The 18,210-nt window shown below is 35.5% G+C and overlaps 1 protein-coding gene, 1 long non-coding RNA gene and 1 other non-coding gene across 7 annotated transcripts in view; 1 reads left to right on the top strand and 2 right to left on the bottom strand.

The window, feature by feature from the left end:
- LOC106877753 (protocadherin-18) overlaps nucleotides 1–18,210 on the top strand; it is a 210,011-nt gene that overhangs the window by 160,046 nt on the left and 31,755 nt on the right. For all 5 annotated transcript variants that reach the window (XM_052973116.2, XM_089362767.1, XM_089362768.1 and 2 more), the window contains exon 3: nucleotides 9,635–9,791. In XM_052973116.2, coding sequence (XP_052829076.1) covers nucleotides 9,635–9,791 — 157 coding nt within the window. The remainder of the gene's footprint in view (nucleotides 1–9,634; nucleotides 9,792–18,210) is intronic.
- On the bottom strand, nucleotides 12,011–12,117 carry LOC128249457 (U6 spliceosomal RNA). Its single transcript, XR_008265578.1, has one exon. It is a non-coding gene; the product is annotated as a U6 spliceosomal RNA (small nuclear RNA).
- Nucleotides 12,911–18,210, bottom strand: part of LOC149132710 (uncharacterized) — a 5,772-nt gene continuing 472 nt past the window's right edge. The window contains exon 2 of the long non-coding RNA XR_016244331.1: nucleotides 12,911–14,141. This is a non-coding gene — a long non-coding RNA (uncharacterized LOC149132710). The remainder of the gene's footprint in view (nucleotides 14,142–18,210) is intronic.

Raw genomic sequence — 18,210 nt, 5'->3', positions numbered from 1 at the left:
TGAAAGGCAAAGTCGATCTCAGCAGAATTTGAACTCAGAACATAAAGACGGACGAAATGTCGCTAAACATTTTGCTTAGTGTGCCAACGATTCTGTCAGCTTCACCACTTTAAAGAGGAAACTTCTATATTAGCAGCCCATTTTGCTTTCTGTTCTCATAACACACCAACTTCTTTAGACTCCCCTATAATCCCACCACAACGTACACGTTCACACCAAACGTGTACAAGCTAGCAAGAAGGCCTGTATGTGATTGTTTATCCAAATAAGGATCTTTTTGAATTGACGGGTACCACTTGTTTTCTTAACGAAGCACTTTCAAACTTAGGATACTGGTAGAATGTGTCATATAAAACATCTTTTTCTCTTAGCCTTCTTAACAAAAATTTCTATATTGCAAGTTATTTCCCCCAAATCAGTTTAGCTTTGACAATGACAGGAAGAATACATTGGTTAATTGTAGTTCTGGATATACGATGTCTAGAAGACAAAGGAAAACGTGATGGTTATACTGAAATGTCTGTATGTGTTTGTGTGTGTTAGTGTGCCACGTGACGGCACATGCAATGAACTGAATGTATGTGGGATCCTTCTGATTTGGCGGACACCATTTTTTATTTAGTTTTTATTTAGTGTTTTCTACCGAAACACTTTAAAACTTCGTATACTTGTATATTGTGTGTATGCTTGTATGTATGTCTATATGTGTGTGTGTGTGCACGCACGCGTGTGCCTATGCGCGTATGTGTGTGTGCACGTGCGTGTACATGTGTATGTACATGTGCATATATATTAGTGAGCGTGTGCAAGTGTGTGTAAGTGTGTATGTTAGAGACTCGTGTATATGTGTGTGTATATCCATGTGAATGGATGCGCGTGCATGTGCGTGTATTTGTGTGTGCGGATATGCGTGTAATTGTGTGTTCGTCCATGTCTATGTTTACATTTACACCGGTCTTAGAAAGGTCCAATATAGTTGTTAGTTGATTATGTTACTTCTCTTTATATCCCGTCACGTAGCTGTTCTACAAATACAGCCCGGTAAAAATAAATACCAGACATTTACGATCAACTAAGAAAAGAAAAACGAAAGAAAAAGAAAAAAAAAACTTGAAAGCAGTGCCCCAGCATGGCTGCTGTCTAATAATTGAAATCAGTGAAATAATCTGAATAAGACATTTGACTTTTGCAATTAATTGTATTAAGTTGTTCTAGTCGAAATCAATATAGTTGGTTTGGAAAACATCACAAATGCAAAGAAAAAGTTTTGGTATTTAACTTTGAAGAATCGATTGGTCAGCTGTATTTGTATTTGTATATTTTATTTTTACTGTGAGCAATCGTGAATAAACCCAGTACTATTTTTTTGCTGGATTAATCAGAGGAAGAATGGCAAAGCTCATGACCAATAATGTAAGTTTGTGCTGCCCGGATCAACCTTTAAGTTTGAGGCTTCCCAACCCTTATACAGGCTTATGCAGCAGACCCAAAAGTGCCATCCATGACAGACCGCTCCCAATCCCCTATTTCAAGCTACACTAATGCCCATGACACTTTCCAGGACTTCCAAAATTGGAAGTGAAAATGAAGAAATGAGGAAATTAGTACCAGACTGAAGACCAGGCTCTAATATTTGCAATGTTGTGAACTGTACAAAAGGCACCCAATGAAGAAAGGCACCACTACAAAGCTCATATCTTGATTCATCATTTCAGAGAACTTTCTGAAACCAGTCTGCATCAAAATTACCATACCTGGCCCCAAAATACAATCAGTCCTTAATGTTTTTCTTTGTTACCTAAGGCTTTCTAGCATATCTTTCAGGAGCAAAACTTGCGTTTTAAACTTTCTTGTAATGCTTTTTTTTTTCTTTCTGGAAATTGTCTTGTCTTCAACAATTCCACACTCGTTCGATAGTTGCTGCAGGTTTTTCTTTCTTTTGTGAAGAACTAAATATTTTTATCAGTAACGTGATAAAATTCACTTTGGTAGATTCAAACGCGAATAAATGATCTCTCTTCTTTTTCGCAACCAGAGAACGCACACTCCCTCAAGGCAGTGTATGTTCCTCACACATAGGATTCACCGGTGTAAGGTAAGATCACGACACCGTGGTGTGTGTCGCCTCAGTCGAAGTTACTCCACAGCTGGACCGATGAATTACGAGCTCTTGTTTTAGAGAATTTGTAAACAAACTATTTGTTGACACTTGGAAATGTCTGTCAAACAGATATTAATTCATAGGGGTGCGCGCAGAACATTGAGAATTCCAACAATAACAAATCTATTCATTCTTAATGCGTTCTGAGAAATTCGAACGTGAATAGCTGATCACTGTTGTTTTTCGCCACTGGAGAACGCCTCCTCTCTTTAGGTAATATGTTTTTATGACACATGAGCTGCACGCATCAATAAGTGTATTGGCTGATTCCTATAAACAAGAGCTCGTGTTGTGAGATTCATCGGTCTAGCTGTTGGGTAGCTTCGACTGAGGAGACACACAACGAGGTCGAAATACCGCAGTGTCTCAAACTCCTTGGACATTGGCGAATAAGTGGATCACGTGTGTAATAAACACACGTCGTCTAATGAGAGAAAGCGCTCTGGTGGCAAAAAAAAACAAAAAAACAGAAAAGAAAAAAAAAGACAGCATTGATTTGATATTTACGTTCGAATTTACCAGAACGTATTCAGAATGAATAGATACGTTAATGCTTAGTTTCTTGCACCCTATGAATGAAGATTTTCAGTCTTCTGCCTGTGGTAGTTCTAGACCTGACGAATTATTTCTTGCTTGCATCAGGGCTATTTTTCTGGAGGTTTAGGCCTATTCTCTTAATGGATGGTAAAGAAACAGGGATTATGTTCTTCTTCTTCTTCAGTAACTTGTGGAATTCAGAATAAGTTATACTCAAGTCATGAAGAATATTCGATTTTTAATATCCACATCAGCATAGAATTTCATTTTCAGTGAAGGCATATCAGACGTAAAAACAACAAATAACTTAATCTAATTGGAGCTATTTATTCACAGATTTTGATTTAAAAGTCGAAAGGAATTTTCTGTACACCTCCTTTCAAAAGAAACTTTAAATTTGATATCTTGATTCTTCTAAATAATTTTCTAAAACATTTTGTTATAAGCAACAATTCAAAACAACGTTATCATCAATTTTAAAAAATTTTAATCTTTTCCGTCTTACATGAAATATTAGGCCCTCAAGAATATTATGAAAGTCTGTAAATTTTAATTTTGATTTTCCTTCATAAAACTTTATATGTAACTTTGTAAAATGCATTTCTCTATCTCACTCTCGCAGAAAAAAAAAAAATACTATCAAGAACGGGTGGAAGAAATATTGCAGTGTTTAAAGCAAATAATCTATTTAAATTGCAATACGTGGTCTGATCAATAAGTATCCGGACTGTTGCCATAATAACGAAGCTAAAGCCCACAGAACAAAGCCACTCGGCACAGATTGACCATGAACTCTGCTGTGCCTGCGCACCGAGTTTTAACATTCTAGCTCACTTCTGCTGTTTAAAACTCATTTGCGTTCTTTTATACCTACGCCATACTTAGAACCAATCCTGAGTCGGATCTACGTTTATATTAGATTTGGTACTTAAATACTTACAATACACTACCAACAAACGGCACCTAATGACTGTTTGTCTTACTGTGAAGTTAGTGTTATGGTACCCAGTCAGTCCTGGCGTCTTTCGTGTTTGATGTACCTAGATTCCAACGAATCTGTAGTGACGCCTTATAGCAGACGACATTTCCGGAGTTTTTATCCACGCATGCGCAGGGACTAGTTCCGGAAGGAATACAGGAAGAGTCTCATGCGCATGCGTAGTCATCGATATCCAAACGTTCCCGCTTCTTTCACCCTCTTCTTTCGCTGGCCGACGAAGAGCCTAGACGTCGCAGCAGCCTCTCTCCAACAACCCAACTCTGGAGCTACACAAATAACCACGCAACTTCATTGACGGCGTCTCAGTAACCAAAGGGCGAAGTGCTGCCGAATTCTATTGTAATAAATATTGTTGTGTTAATAGTTCAGAATCTGCGTTCCGTTGTTTCTTCAAGAAATTTAATGTACGGAAGCGGAGTACACCTAATGGTGTATAGCCACTTCCCTACAAATCTTATAACTAGACTAATATAATAGTTTTCTTTTTTTTTATTCTCTCTCTGTATATTTCCTCGTGTTCCTTTCTGTTGAAGAGCGTAGGCTCGAAACGTAAAAGACTTTTTCACCTTCCCGAGCGTCAAACTAATACACCCGCTTGTTGTTTATACACCTGTCTTCGTCCTTTGTTTTGTTTTTCTGTCTTCGTGCATGCTCTTCCTCTGCTTATTCCATTCTGTTCTTCTAGACAGAAGAACAGAATGGAATAAGCAGAACATGAGCACACACGAAGACGGAAAGTGACGCAGAGGAGATCACAGATGTGTGACGAAAGATTTCCGGACAATGGACATGAGTTAGAATAAGAACAGTGATAAACGAGTGAGGAATGAATATATAATGCGTGAAAGCGAAATGAAACAAAATGTCACAAATTGCACCTATTCAAACAAAATGGCATTAAATGTACATTTCGAAAATAGAAACACATTTTTCATTCTTTACTCTATTTCACTTTTATAAACCTACAAATATGTCACCCTGTATGTGTGCATGTATTAAGTTATATATTTTGCTCAGTTATGACTTACCGGAATGGCCCTGTGAACATACAGGGGGAAACTCCAAAGTTACAAGTGACTGACTCAACCAAAATAACGATATTATTAATCTCCTCTATGGTATTGAGTACTCTTTCTCCCAACAGTCAATACTAAATGAATGTGTGTGTGTGTGTGTGTGTGTGTGAGAGAGAGAGAGAGAGAGAGAGGTAGAGAAATACATAACTAACTTTATATTCCGAGTTTGTTTTCTACCTGAGAATAGTCTTATAATTAGCAAATGATGTATGCACCCAACCTTTCATTCATTTATTTCTCAGTGTGCCGTTGTTAGTTTGACTTTTATTTCTTTAAACATTTCGTTACAATGTTTGTACGTCTGTATTTGTAGATTAATAGGTGCTATTTCTTCAGCATTTTATTATTGCATCAAGATATTTCCCTTCGCTCCGACAATAGAGACGAAAACGCTTTCCTTGGCAGGAAAATCTAATATACTGATGTTAAATTATAAACTATTCTGCAAACGGAAATGCAGACACACTTTGTCTCAAGAAGATCAAAGTGCTAGAAGCTAGGCTGACAGGCCATAATTTAAAGACCAGTAAGAAATATATATATATATATATATATACATACGCGCGCACTGTCACACATACATACCACAAGCGTCACATGACGAATGAATCTGATAAAAGCTTAAAAGCTTCCCCGATATCAATGGATTAATTACTCTATCTGGAGAAAATTCTCAACTAGAAACTCGAAGTATAAAGTTACACTGAATTTTCTCAAATGAAAATATATATATTTAGATGTTCTAACTTATGTACACTCTTCTATGTATTAGCTTTATAAAACTATAACACGTTATGTGTGTGTGTGTATGTCTTTATTGGTCTATGACAAAAAAATAGTTGTTCCATTGGCAAACTAAAACCTTACATCGTTAGTCGTTGAAGTGTTAATGTAAAAGCACACACAGGAGCTAAATCTGAGGACATGTACACAGCAGTTAACAACTTGAAGTGCATATAAATCATAAAAAGAGAAAGAAAAAAAAAGATTAATAATAACAACAAAAGATGTAATGAAAATCGATTTTAAAATTTACACAGGAAATAGATATTGATAGTAAATATCTTTGTTGGCCACAAACATTGTGGCTAACGGTAGTAAATACATCACCTGTATCATTCGGTTTACTCTAAACTCACTTGCAAATGCAATTACCTCCATGCTAACATCGAATTCCTCTTTAGATATAAGCTATCTATAATAAAAACACTCTGTAGACGTGCCTTGCTGATATCATCTAATGGAAAATATGCAGAAGTGAGCAAAAATAAAAGAAACGTTATTAAGCGTCAACACCGTTGCAGATAACACAAATCATTCGATGGAAATGTTCCGGACAATTCAGCATACACAAGTTCCCTTCATCCATTAATCTCCCTTCTATCTCTCTCTCTCTCTTTCTCTCCTCTGTCTATTTATTTGTTTCTCTCTTTTATCTCTGTCACACTCTTTTTATCTGTCTTTGTCTCTCCCTCTTTTACCCACTTCGTCGTTGTTTTTCTATTTTTCCCCCTCTCTGTCTGTCACTGTCTCTTTCTCTCTCCTTTCCTCTCTCTTTATCTGTTTGCCATTGTCCTCACCTCTCTTTCTCCCACAATTTTTGTCTCTGTCTTTGTTTCCCCCCTCTCTCTCTTTTCATCAATTCCTTATTCCTCTTCATGCTCTTATTTTACCATTTGCATACCATCTCTATCTATCCTACTCTTCCAATTTCTCCCCCGACTTCCGACTGTTTCTCTTGCTTGGTTTACCTATCCTTACATGTGTCAGACTCCCACGAATTTTTTCTCTCCTTCACTTCTTGTTTCTTTCTCTTTCCACCACTTCGCTTTGTTTTCTAGCCTCCCACCCCACACTCACACCGCCCCTCTGTCCTTTCCTCCTCCTCCTCCATCTTTTATGTTATTCTATTTTTGTGTTTGCTTCTCTGTGTCTTTCCTTTCTAGATTCCCCTCTCTATCATTTTCTGTCCTTTCTTCAAACGCACATATATCCATTGATTCATAAGCAATTTACTACGCAGTTTAAACCATTCTAGCGTGAGGAGCAGTATTGCCAATTTAACTAAAATACAACGGCAAATATTTAATATATTCATGAAATATAAGTTTTACTGTTTAAAACAGAAAATACAAAATATATAAAAAAATGAACCATAACAATTTCCGGATGTAGCTTAATATAACTATCATCCTGATGGAGTTACATGTTCATCATCAAGTTTTCCCCACCGTCATCTCCAGGTAAGCATGATACCGAGATATTTAAAAGAGTACGTGGGAGTTTTAGCATTCATGCCTTTCCAAAGGGGTCCATATAAAGTTTCAAATTTTGGCAAACTGCCAGCAATTTTTTGAAGAGAGGAAGAAATTGATAACATCACCTCTAGTAATTGAAAGGGGCTTGTTTCATTGACCCTGAAAGAATAAAAGGCAAAATCGACCATGGCAGAATTTGAACTCAGAACGTAATGAACCAGGAGGAATTCTGCTTGCCATTTCATCCAACATGCTAAAGATTCTTTTCTACTCTAGGCACAGGGCCTGAAATGTTTGGGGAGGGGGCCAGTCGATTAGATCAACCCCAGTACGCAACTGGTACTCAATTTATCGGCCCTGAAAGGATGAAAGGTAAAGTTGACCTTGGTGGAATTTGAACTCAGAACGTAAAGACAGACGAAATACTGCTAAGCATATCGCCTAAGGACATATATAATCAAATGAATAATCTTGATTTTTGGATTGGGAACTTGGCTTGAAGGAAGTTCACCTATGCAGGAATTTGAACCTCAATCGCAAGATATTTAGTTATGGGTCATGTGACAGATCTATAAATCAACCAACTAGCATGGAACTGTGGTATAATATAGCTCCTTGGATGATCTAAAATTTGCTCCCTGTTTGGTGCCTAACTTAACTAGACAATCTCAGGTACTCAGGCTGACCACCTTTGGCACTCACAGAAGGTAGACGATGAAGACCAGTCCACTTTGAGCTCTTGGATAGAGCACCTTGAGCAAGAGATGACTATAGACACTTGGCAGCAATCCAATATGACAGAAAAAATTAAAAGAGCTTATATAAGGACTGAGATTCCTTGTAGTTGATCTGTCCTCAAGTGGTACATTTTACACAATTTTAAAGTTAGTACAAACTTAAAAAAAAAAAAAATTAGAAAAATGGGGTTTCTTTGTGGAGTAGAAACAGAATTTACAATTTATGGAGAAACCATTTGATACTTTTCTGGAGAAAACATGGAAGAGAAGGCATATATATACTCTCAGAAAAGAATGTCTTCATGAATTGTGTGAGACATTCCCAAAACTCAAGGCTTGTTTCACCAGCTGACAGATTGGTGCTATCTTTAAAATGCTGGAAGCTGTAGCATAGCTAGTATGCTGCTAAGGTAGCCCTTAAGTTCTTCATCACTCCTCTATAAAAGCTTATACAGCAAATTCCAAAGAGCTGTGTTACATGTTTCTTTGGTGCATATTTATTTCTTGTTAGCTTTTCTAATGTTACATTCATTAACTATAGCATTTAAACTGGCCATATCCGGCCAAAATATCCTGTCTGTTTTATGTCCAAACTGGCCAGATCCAACCCCTCACACCTATCCTGCAATGTCATTCTAAAAAAAAATAAACAATCACATCATCTGAATCTCAAATCTGCGAGATAATGCATGATTAATTTAAAACAATGTGAATAAATAAGCTTTACATTTGACAGAATAATCTGAAAACTAAAAGGTTAAATAGGTTAATACTGATTTAACATAAAAATCTAAACCTTGGTTATCATCATCATCGTCATCATCATAATCACCATCATTGTCATCATCATCAGCATCATCATCCGTCATGGTCATTGTTGCATCATCATCATTGCCATTGTTTTAATGTCCAATCTTCCATGCTTGTATAGGTCTGACGGAATTTGTTGTGGACAGATTTTCTATGGCCGGATGCCCTACCTATCACCAACCCTCACCTGTTTCCCAGTGAGGTTACAATTTATCATGGTTGGACATGTTTTCATTGAAATTTGGGAATGAAAGACTCCACTTGTACGACAGTGACACTTGTTTACAACTATCACGTGATTCCAAAACAAGCTTACATATGTATTATACATTTACACATTTTTGTATACATATACATATATATATTTGTTGTCAGATACCCTGAATTTCTCAAAATTCTACCAAAGCATATTTGGATTTACCTGTTATGCATGAAAATTTACCTGAGATCTGTATTCTGCATACATTTACTGGAGTCTAATTGTTGAATATTGTTAACCAAATTCTTTTAATACTAAGTGCTTTATTGATATCTGCCAGGATTTTTTAAATCCCTTTTTTGTCTTCTAATTACACACACACACACACACACACACACACACACACACACACACACACACACACACACACACACACACACACACACACACATTAGATTCGATTAGAGGTTATGTTAACCTCAAGAAGGGATGGTTTTTATCCAAGGAAATACTGGTTCAACATTGGGGAATTAATGACAATTATCTTGCTGTTAATAATAAACAATTATTAACTTCCCAATTTCCATTTTCTTTTTTTTCTTTTACGCACACACACACACACACACATACACACATATATATATATATATATGTACACGATGGGCTTTTTTCAGTTTCCATCTACCAAATCCACTCACATGACATTGGTTAGCCATGGGCTACAGCAAAAGATACTTACCCCAGGTGCCATGTAGTGGGCAAAAAAAAAAAAAAATATATACATGTAGATTTTAATATATTTGATTTTAAAATGTTGAGTTATGTACAACTAATTATTCTTAAATATCTCTCTCAGGGATACATAGCAGATATTGGTGTAACATCAGGCTATATTGGAGTCGAAGAAAGACCTTTTACAGCTCCTGACTGTCGTATCAATATTGTATCCACACGAAAAGATATTAAACATGGCTGCATACGAAGAGATGCCCCACAGTACGAAGAAATACCAGGTACTTGTTTTAGATTGCTTTTATTATCTCGTCACATGAAACTGATGTTCTATTTTCTTTTCAGATTTGTAACTTTGTTTCCATTTTCTCACTTATGAATTGCTATGTAAGGGCAGTGTGATGTTTTTACTGTAAAATAACGTGTGATCGTAATATCATCATTGTTAAGACGTGCTGCTGTTAAATGCAAATAGTCTGGTTCATCAAAGGAAGATTTAGAAGAATTATTGCAATAAACATGTGAAGCCTGTAGGTAGGGCTCTTAATACAAGGGAGATAGCCATCCTCTCACAACAGTAAGTGAGGTGAGAAATTTGAATTTGAAATTAAAGAATTCAAGTTAAGAAGATGCACAGAAATCACATATTTGATATTTTCTATCTGTTACAAAGTTCTTACAGTTTCTAGTTATAGTAATCACATGTGAGGTGCAATGGCCCAGTGGTTAGGGCAGCGGACTCGCTGTCATGGGATTGCGGTTTTGATTCCCAGACTGGATGTTGTGAGTGTTTATTGAGCAAAAACATCTAAAGCTCCACAAGGCTCCAGCAGGGGGTGGTGACAAACCCTGCTGTACTCTTTCACCACAACTTTCTCTCACTCTTTCTTCCTGTTTCTGTTGTACCTGTATTTCAAAGGGCCAGCCGTGTCACACACTGTTTCATGCTGAATCTCCCCAAGAACTGTATTAAGGGTACACATGTCTGTGGAGTGCTCAGCCACATGCACGTTAATTTCACAAGCAGGGTGTTCCATTGATCGAATCAACTGGAACCCTCATCGTCGTAACTGACGATAGTAATCATGTATAGCACCATTTCATTCTTTTTAGAAATCTCCAATTAGTTTATTTTGTAATTTATTAAGAGATATTTCATTAAAATTAAAGATAAAACTAATTAATCTGCCATGTATAGAATACCTACTACTATTTTTGATAACATAATGAATACAGAGACAGTACTGACAGTGCTGTCATCATTAGGGAAGAGTATATTGTTTGGAGACAGGAAGGGCATCCAGCCATGGAAAATCTGCCTCAATAAACACTGTGTGACCTGTATAAGCATGGAAAAGTGACCATTAAAATGATGATGATGATGACAGCGGGAGCATATATATATATATATATATATATATATATATATATATATATCTTGTATCTTATAACACAACAATTTTTATGTAACACTGCTTAACACAACTGCTTATACAGTACTCTGAAGGGATATATACTGAGAAGGTATAGACCTTGTGTATTATAAGCACAACTCATTACTTGAAAATAAATTACAAGCATATTTCTATTTTATTGTAGTGAAGCATGTTTTTTTTGTATTGTAATGGTTCACATAAAAACACTCTAAATACATATGTTTCTTGTGTATTATGATGTAGCCATCTCTGTAGAACTGTTGTAGAAGCATGTTCCTTTTAATTGTAACAGAACTATGTAAAGTTATTGTAGTAACATACTTCTTGCGTATTGTAACACAACTTGACAATGTAGAACTGTAAGTGTAAAGGTGTATACATCAGGAATGTAGCGATATATTTCTCGATATCTGTGCTAAGTTCTGTGTTAACACTTTCTCAAGCAAATTCTAGTTGTAAACAATTGGAAACAATCCTGAAGTTCATTAATCATTTTGTCAGGTGACACATTAGCTGACTGAACAGTAACTCTGAACAGATATGGCTACTTGGTTAAGAAGTTTGTTTAACAACTATATCGTTTTGAGTTTGACCCAGCTACATGCTATTTTTAGGCATCTTTTTACCATAGTCTTTAGTCAACCAAAGCCATGTGAAATAAATCATCATATTCATCATCATCATCATCATCATCATCATCATCACTTATCATCATCCACTTTTCCATGCATTCAGGGGTCAGATGAAATTTGTTGAAGTAGATTGTTTTTTACAACTGGATGCCCTTCCTATCACCAACCCTCAACTATTTTCAGACAATGTAATATTTCCTCATGGTCAGACAAGATTTTCACAGAAGACTAGAAATGAACAACATTGCTTATACGATAGTGATGTTAGCCTACAACTATCACATGCTGTCAGAACAAGGGTACCATAGACATACATGCATGCACACAAGCACGCACGCACACACACACACACACACACACACACACACACACACACACACACACACACACACACACACACACACACACACACACACACACACACACACACACACACACACACACACACACACACACACACATGTCATCCTTACGCAGGGGCCATGCTAATCTTCTCTGTATCGTTCCAATTTTACAATATGTACCGCCGTAGCTAGTACTTTTTTCAGTTTCTGTCAACCAAATCCACTCACAAGGCTTTGATCCCAAGGTGTCATGCAGTGGGACTGAACCTGGAACCATGTGGTTGGGAAGCAAACTTCTTATCACACAGCCATCCTTGCACCTATGATGTAGTTTAAGTGAGATTAAGTTTTTATTTCTAGCAAGTTGATCATCCATCTAAAGGCTTCCTTGTTGTCTCCAACGGTAGGGATTTAATAACATGGATTTGCCCATGATGAATTATTAGTTTGGCATGTATTAAATATGTGTTGCAATTTGCTGGCTGGAGTATGTTCCAAGATGTGTAATTGGTGTTGCTATTGTTCAGCCTCAGGTTTTCCCTGAAAGAGTAGATCTCTGATCAAAGACATTCCAAGCACACAGGAAACAACATTATCCAAAATGTCTTTCTGTAAGACAGTAGTAGCATGTAATTTGAAGGAAATTTTACACCAATTTTTAGCATGTCTAGCTACCCATGTACAGGTCTCCCGGGAGTGGCTGTGTGGTAAGTAGCTTGCTTACCAACCACATGGTTCTGGGTTCAGTCCCACTGCGTGGCACCTTGGGCAAGTGTCTTCTACTATAGCCTCGGGCCGACCAAAGCCTTGTGAGTGGATTTGGTAGATGGAAACTGAAAGAAGCCCGTCGTATATATGTATATGTATGAGTGTATATGTTTGTGTGTCTGTTTGTCCCCCCCACATCGCTTGACAACCAATGCTGGTGTGTTTACGTCCCCGTAACCTAGCGGTTCAGCAAAAGAGACCGATAGAATAAGTACTAGGCTTCCAAAGAATAAGTCCTGGGGTCGATTTGCTCGACTAAAAGCGGTGCTCCAGCATGGCCGCAGTCAAATGACTGAAACAAATAAAAGAGTAAAAGAGTAATGAGTATATATAAATGCGAAGCAATATATCATGGTTTGAAGGAGATTAAGCGGCTATTTTCCCCAATTCTAACTACCATAGAGATTCCCATACATACATTTTAACATGCGTAAGACAATTAAGTATAATATGATGCAGATTTTGCTGCTTTTATTCTACCAGTTTAGCTACCATGTAGAGGTTCCTTCATTGGCTCATACATACGTACATTTATACATTCATAAAATGGTAGAATATGATATGATACAGATTTGGCTGCTATTTCTAGCAACTTCAGGGACCATGTAGAGGTTCCTTCATTGGCTCATACATACATTCACTTATACATTCATAAAATGGTAGAATATGATATGATACAGATTTGGCTGCTATTTCTAACAACTTCAGGGACCATGTAGAGGTTCCTTCATTGGCTCATACATACATACACTTATACATTCATAAAATGGTAGAATATGATATGATACAGATTTAGCTGCTATTTCTAACAACTTCAGGGACCATGTAGAGGTTCCTTTATTGGTTTATTCAAGATGTGCTGTTGTTTCTGATGGCATAGATAAAATATTTCTGGAAGCTACTTCTCTTTTCCCTGTCTCATAGTGTTGCATTTGAACATTTAAACATTTAGGTCGATGATAATCTTGATGATAATGAAGATGATAATAATAATAATAATAATAATAATAATAATAATAATAATAATGGCAATGATGATGTTATTACTGCGATTGATGCTGTTATAGATCTGTACTGATGATGGTGATGTTTGCAGAGGTTGTGATGATACTGGTGGCTGTTGTTTTGGTGATGGCAATAAAAAAATAACTGCACTAAAACCATCAGTGTTGATGATGATGATAGTGATGATAACTATGACAATGCTGATGGTGATGATGATGATGATGATGAGAATGATGGCAGTGATGTTATGGTGATGATGATAATGATGATGATGATGATGATGATGATGATGATGATGATGATGATGATGAAGATTGTTTCTGTGATTTATTTTTGCCATAAACTCATTGAAATGAAATCTTGCGAAATTAATTTGATTGACTAAATTTTCAGCTTTCCTTTACTTGCAGATATCTTCATTGACAATGGCACATATCCCAATACACCTTTAAAAAAAAAAATTTTTTAAATAAATAAATAAAATAAATAAAAGTACATAGCAAATAAACAAAAAAAATACAAACGATAAATATAAGAATGACTTGTTTTAATGTAGATTCTAATTGCTTTAAAAGCAAAGAAAAAACAACAACAACAAAATAATATTACCAAAAAACAAATACATAAATACATAAAAGATATTTTTTAAAAATTCTAATAAGTATAAAGAATAAGATTTCTAGTTTCAAAAAAATATTTATTGATTGTAGTGTCATTCTAATATCGACTGTTTTTTAAATAATGTTTTAACTTATTTTTATGATTTCGGGTTTTTTAGGGGTTTTTGTTTTTGTTTTTACATTCAATATAATATTTGTGTCATCTGGCATCAGAGAAAGTAAAACTCGATAAAATGCTTGCATTTTGATAACCGAGTCTACATCTATCTATTTCATGGACATTAAAACAGGGTAGTAATTTCATCATTCTTGAGCTGAAAATGGGCAAAGGAGAGGTTAAGGCTTATAGCTATGAGTGCGTGTCTGCATGTATGTGTGTGTATGCGTGTGCATGTGTGTGTGCGTGAGCATGCGCGCGCGCGTGTGTATGAACGTTTACATATACCTATTCCCTTATCTGTCTATCTCTCTCTCTCTCATATATATATATATATATATATACACACATACATACATACATATATATGTATATACATACACATATATATGTATGTATATATATATATATATATATATATATATATATATATGTATGTTTATATGTATACATGTGTATATATATATATATACATATGTATATATGTATATATTGCATTATATGAGTGTGTATATATATATATATATATATATATATATATATACATATATATGTATGTATGCATATGTATATGTATGTATATATGTATGTGTGTGTTTATATACATATATATATATATATATATATATATGTATATATATATATATATATATGAATTGAATTGAACTAGTTTCAGCTCACGACCTGTGGCCATATATATATGTATGTATATATATATATATCATATCATAATATATATATATACACACACACACACACACACACACACACACACACACACACACACACACACACACACACACACACACACACACACACATATATATATACATACATATATATGGACGGATGGATGTATCTGTATGTATATTATGTAAATACATATCTATATGTGTGTGAGTGTGTGTGTGTGTGTGTGTGTGTATGTGAAATACATGCATGTATGTGTTTGTGTATGCTGGAGGGTGGGATTGATTATACATGAATATGAATAAGGTTTGAATATCAAATATAAATATGCATACTTATAGAAGCTGATGTGGCTGTCATACATTATTATTAATACATTTATGCAAAATCACTCAAATATATACACATACACTTTATATACAAATAAATGATATGCATGTAAACCTATACACACATATATATAAATATATATATATACACACACATACATGCATACATGTGTGCACACATTTATTGAATTCATTTTTAGGTAAAATATGCATTCATATACAAATATATGTACATTCACATTGTGTATGTATGCATGTATGTATGTATGATATGACAAGATATGCATACACTTTGCCTGCTTATGAATGAAAGCGTCTCCTGCAGTTTTATGTGTGTCTATGCACACATGTATGTGAAAGGAAACATTAAACAGAACCTATATAAAATTTATGATAGGAAACCTGAAAGAAATAGTTGATATTTATAAAATTGTTTACATAAATTATTTGATAGAGAATATAGATGCTTGTACAGAGGAACAGTATCAGATGATTCAGTTGTGTCATTAAAGTTTCACCACAAACTTCATACATTATGAAGCAAACTTAAGTAGTTTCAGGCTAATGCAGGTGATTTTTAATAGATTCTACCTCTATAAATGTCACCAGGGATACTTATTCAACTATCTGTGTTTTATAACAGGTTTAAAGATAAAGGCGAAGCAGTCGTTCTGTTCTGAACTAGACAACTGTCATGAGAACTAGCCTATTAGTTGGGGGGGTCACTTCCAGAGGTTACTGCGATTCCAATGCCAAAGGGCAATTTTTAGTTACACTTGAGTGGTTGTGTATGTGTGATGGTGATGGTGATGGTGGTGGTGGTGAATTAGATTCCAATTAAGAATCTTCTTAGATTGATCAGAATGTAGATAAGCTATGTCTGTGCTGTTTTCCCTGCACAAAGTCCGACTATTGAACAACCTAAGTGTTTAGAGATAGTCTCCTTATTTAATTACTTATTAATAACGAACTTGCAAGATAGCATTAGCAATGTCTTCATTGTAAATTTTCCAGAAAACAGAACTGTAATTTCATTAGCTCAGTGCTAATTATGGACTCAGTAGTCTTTGATGGAAAAAGTTGTGCAGAGAAAACAGAACCGAGCGAGAGATAGGAAGATAAAAGTTGTCTAGCAAGCATCCTGTAGTCGGTGATGCTAATGGTGTTAGCAATTTTGTGGAAGGTAAAGATTTAGATGCTGATAGTGATGGTGACAGCAACAGTGACAGTGGTGGTAGTAGGATGCAATAGTGATGGAGGTTAGTAAGATGATGAGGATGATGGTGACGATGCTGCATCTACGTTGTTGATTGTTGGTAGTTGAGACAGGGTAAATTACATATGTCTGTGTCCATCAAGGAAACTAGCTGAAAGTGTTTGACTATCAGAGATGATATAAGACTGATGGTGATTGATGACTATTATTTTCATTATTAAGGTGGAGAGCTGGCAGAATCGTCAGCACGTTAGGCAAAATGCTTAGTGGCATTTCAACTATCTTTATATTCTGAGTTCAAATTCCGCCGAGATTGACTTTGCCTTTCATCCTTTCGGGGTCGATAAATTAAGTACCAGTTGTGTTCTGGGATTGATCTAATCAACTGATCCCATTCCCCAAAATTTCTATATTTATGCCTATAGTAGAAAGGATTATTATTTTTATTATTATTATTATTATTATTATTATTATTATTATTATTATTATTATCACTGAGTGTTGTCTGTTGTACTATTGTTGGTGATGGTCAGTATGTTTGTACTGAACTGTACTGTACAGTAATTATATTTAATAGTAAAGAACATAACTATCATTAGCATTGTTAACTATGCTCACTGACATCAGCATCATTACCATTATCAGTTTACTGAATGACAAACAACCCGGACATATGTATATATATATATATATATATATATATATATAAACAATATATGAGTATATGCATATATATATGTACATGTATGTATATACGTTCATCTACATGTACATATAGATACATAACTGGGTACATGACGTGGCAAAAGAACAAAGACAAAATGGTAAACAAGGTGCAACAAACAAGGGCATATATATATATATATCAGAGGCGACTCCAGGTCGTCAGCATCACTCAGGCTCATCCCAGATTTTGTCACTCATGCTCATCACAAATTTTTGCATAAGACACATGTCTGCTCAAAGAATTTCATGTTTTCCCGCTATATTTCTAGCCGCAAATGGTTTTTATTTTTTTTATATCTAGCACTATGCCTTTCTCCATTTCTAGATTAAGAGTAAAAATATAGCAACCCTGCAAAGCACAACTGATCTTTAAACACAGACACATAAAATAGCAACAATCAAACAATGACAACAGAGTGCACAACAAACACCAGCAATCTGACTGTCACCTGTACTCTTGGACAAGAGATGCCAGCTAGTCTTTTACACCTATCAGGCTAATTTGTATTAACCTGAGTTGCTGGATGACTTTTCTTTCCTTTAAGAATATTGTAGAAAGGAAACTTTTCATAGATTGGAATTTAAATCCTAATCTCTATAGAATTTTATTGTTTCAAGAAAACACTGAATTTGAATTACTTTTAGTTTTTACGATTATAGATAACAACTCGGGCTGTAACTTCTGAGCCTGAGTCAGGCGCGTGTGAATGATGTTGAGAGACCATCTGCTACAAATGATCTGGCAGAGTTTCTACAGCTGGATGCCCTTCCTAACGC

The sequence above is a fragment of the Octopus bimaculoides genome, chromosome 14, assembly GCF_046866305.1.
Source record: "Octopus bimaculoides isolate indiv1 chromosome 14, ASM4686630v1, whole genome shotgun sequence".
Classification (NCBI taxonomy): domain Eukaryota; kingdom Metazoa; phylum Mollusca; class Cephalopoda; order Octopoda; family Octopodidae; genus Octopus; species Octopus bimaculoides.
The sequence above is the reverse complement of the archived record's forward strand: the minus strand, read 5'-3'. Positions and strand labels throughout refer to the sequence as shown.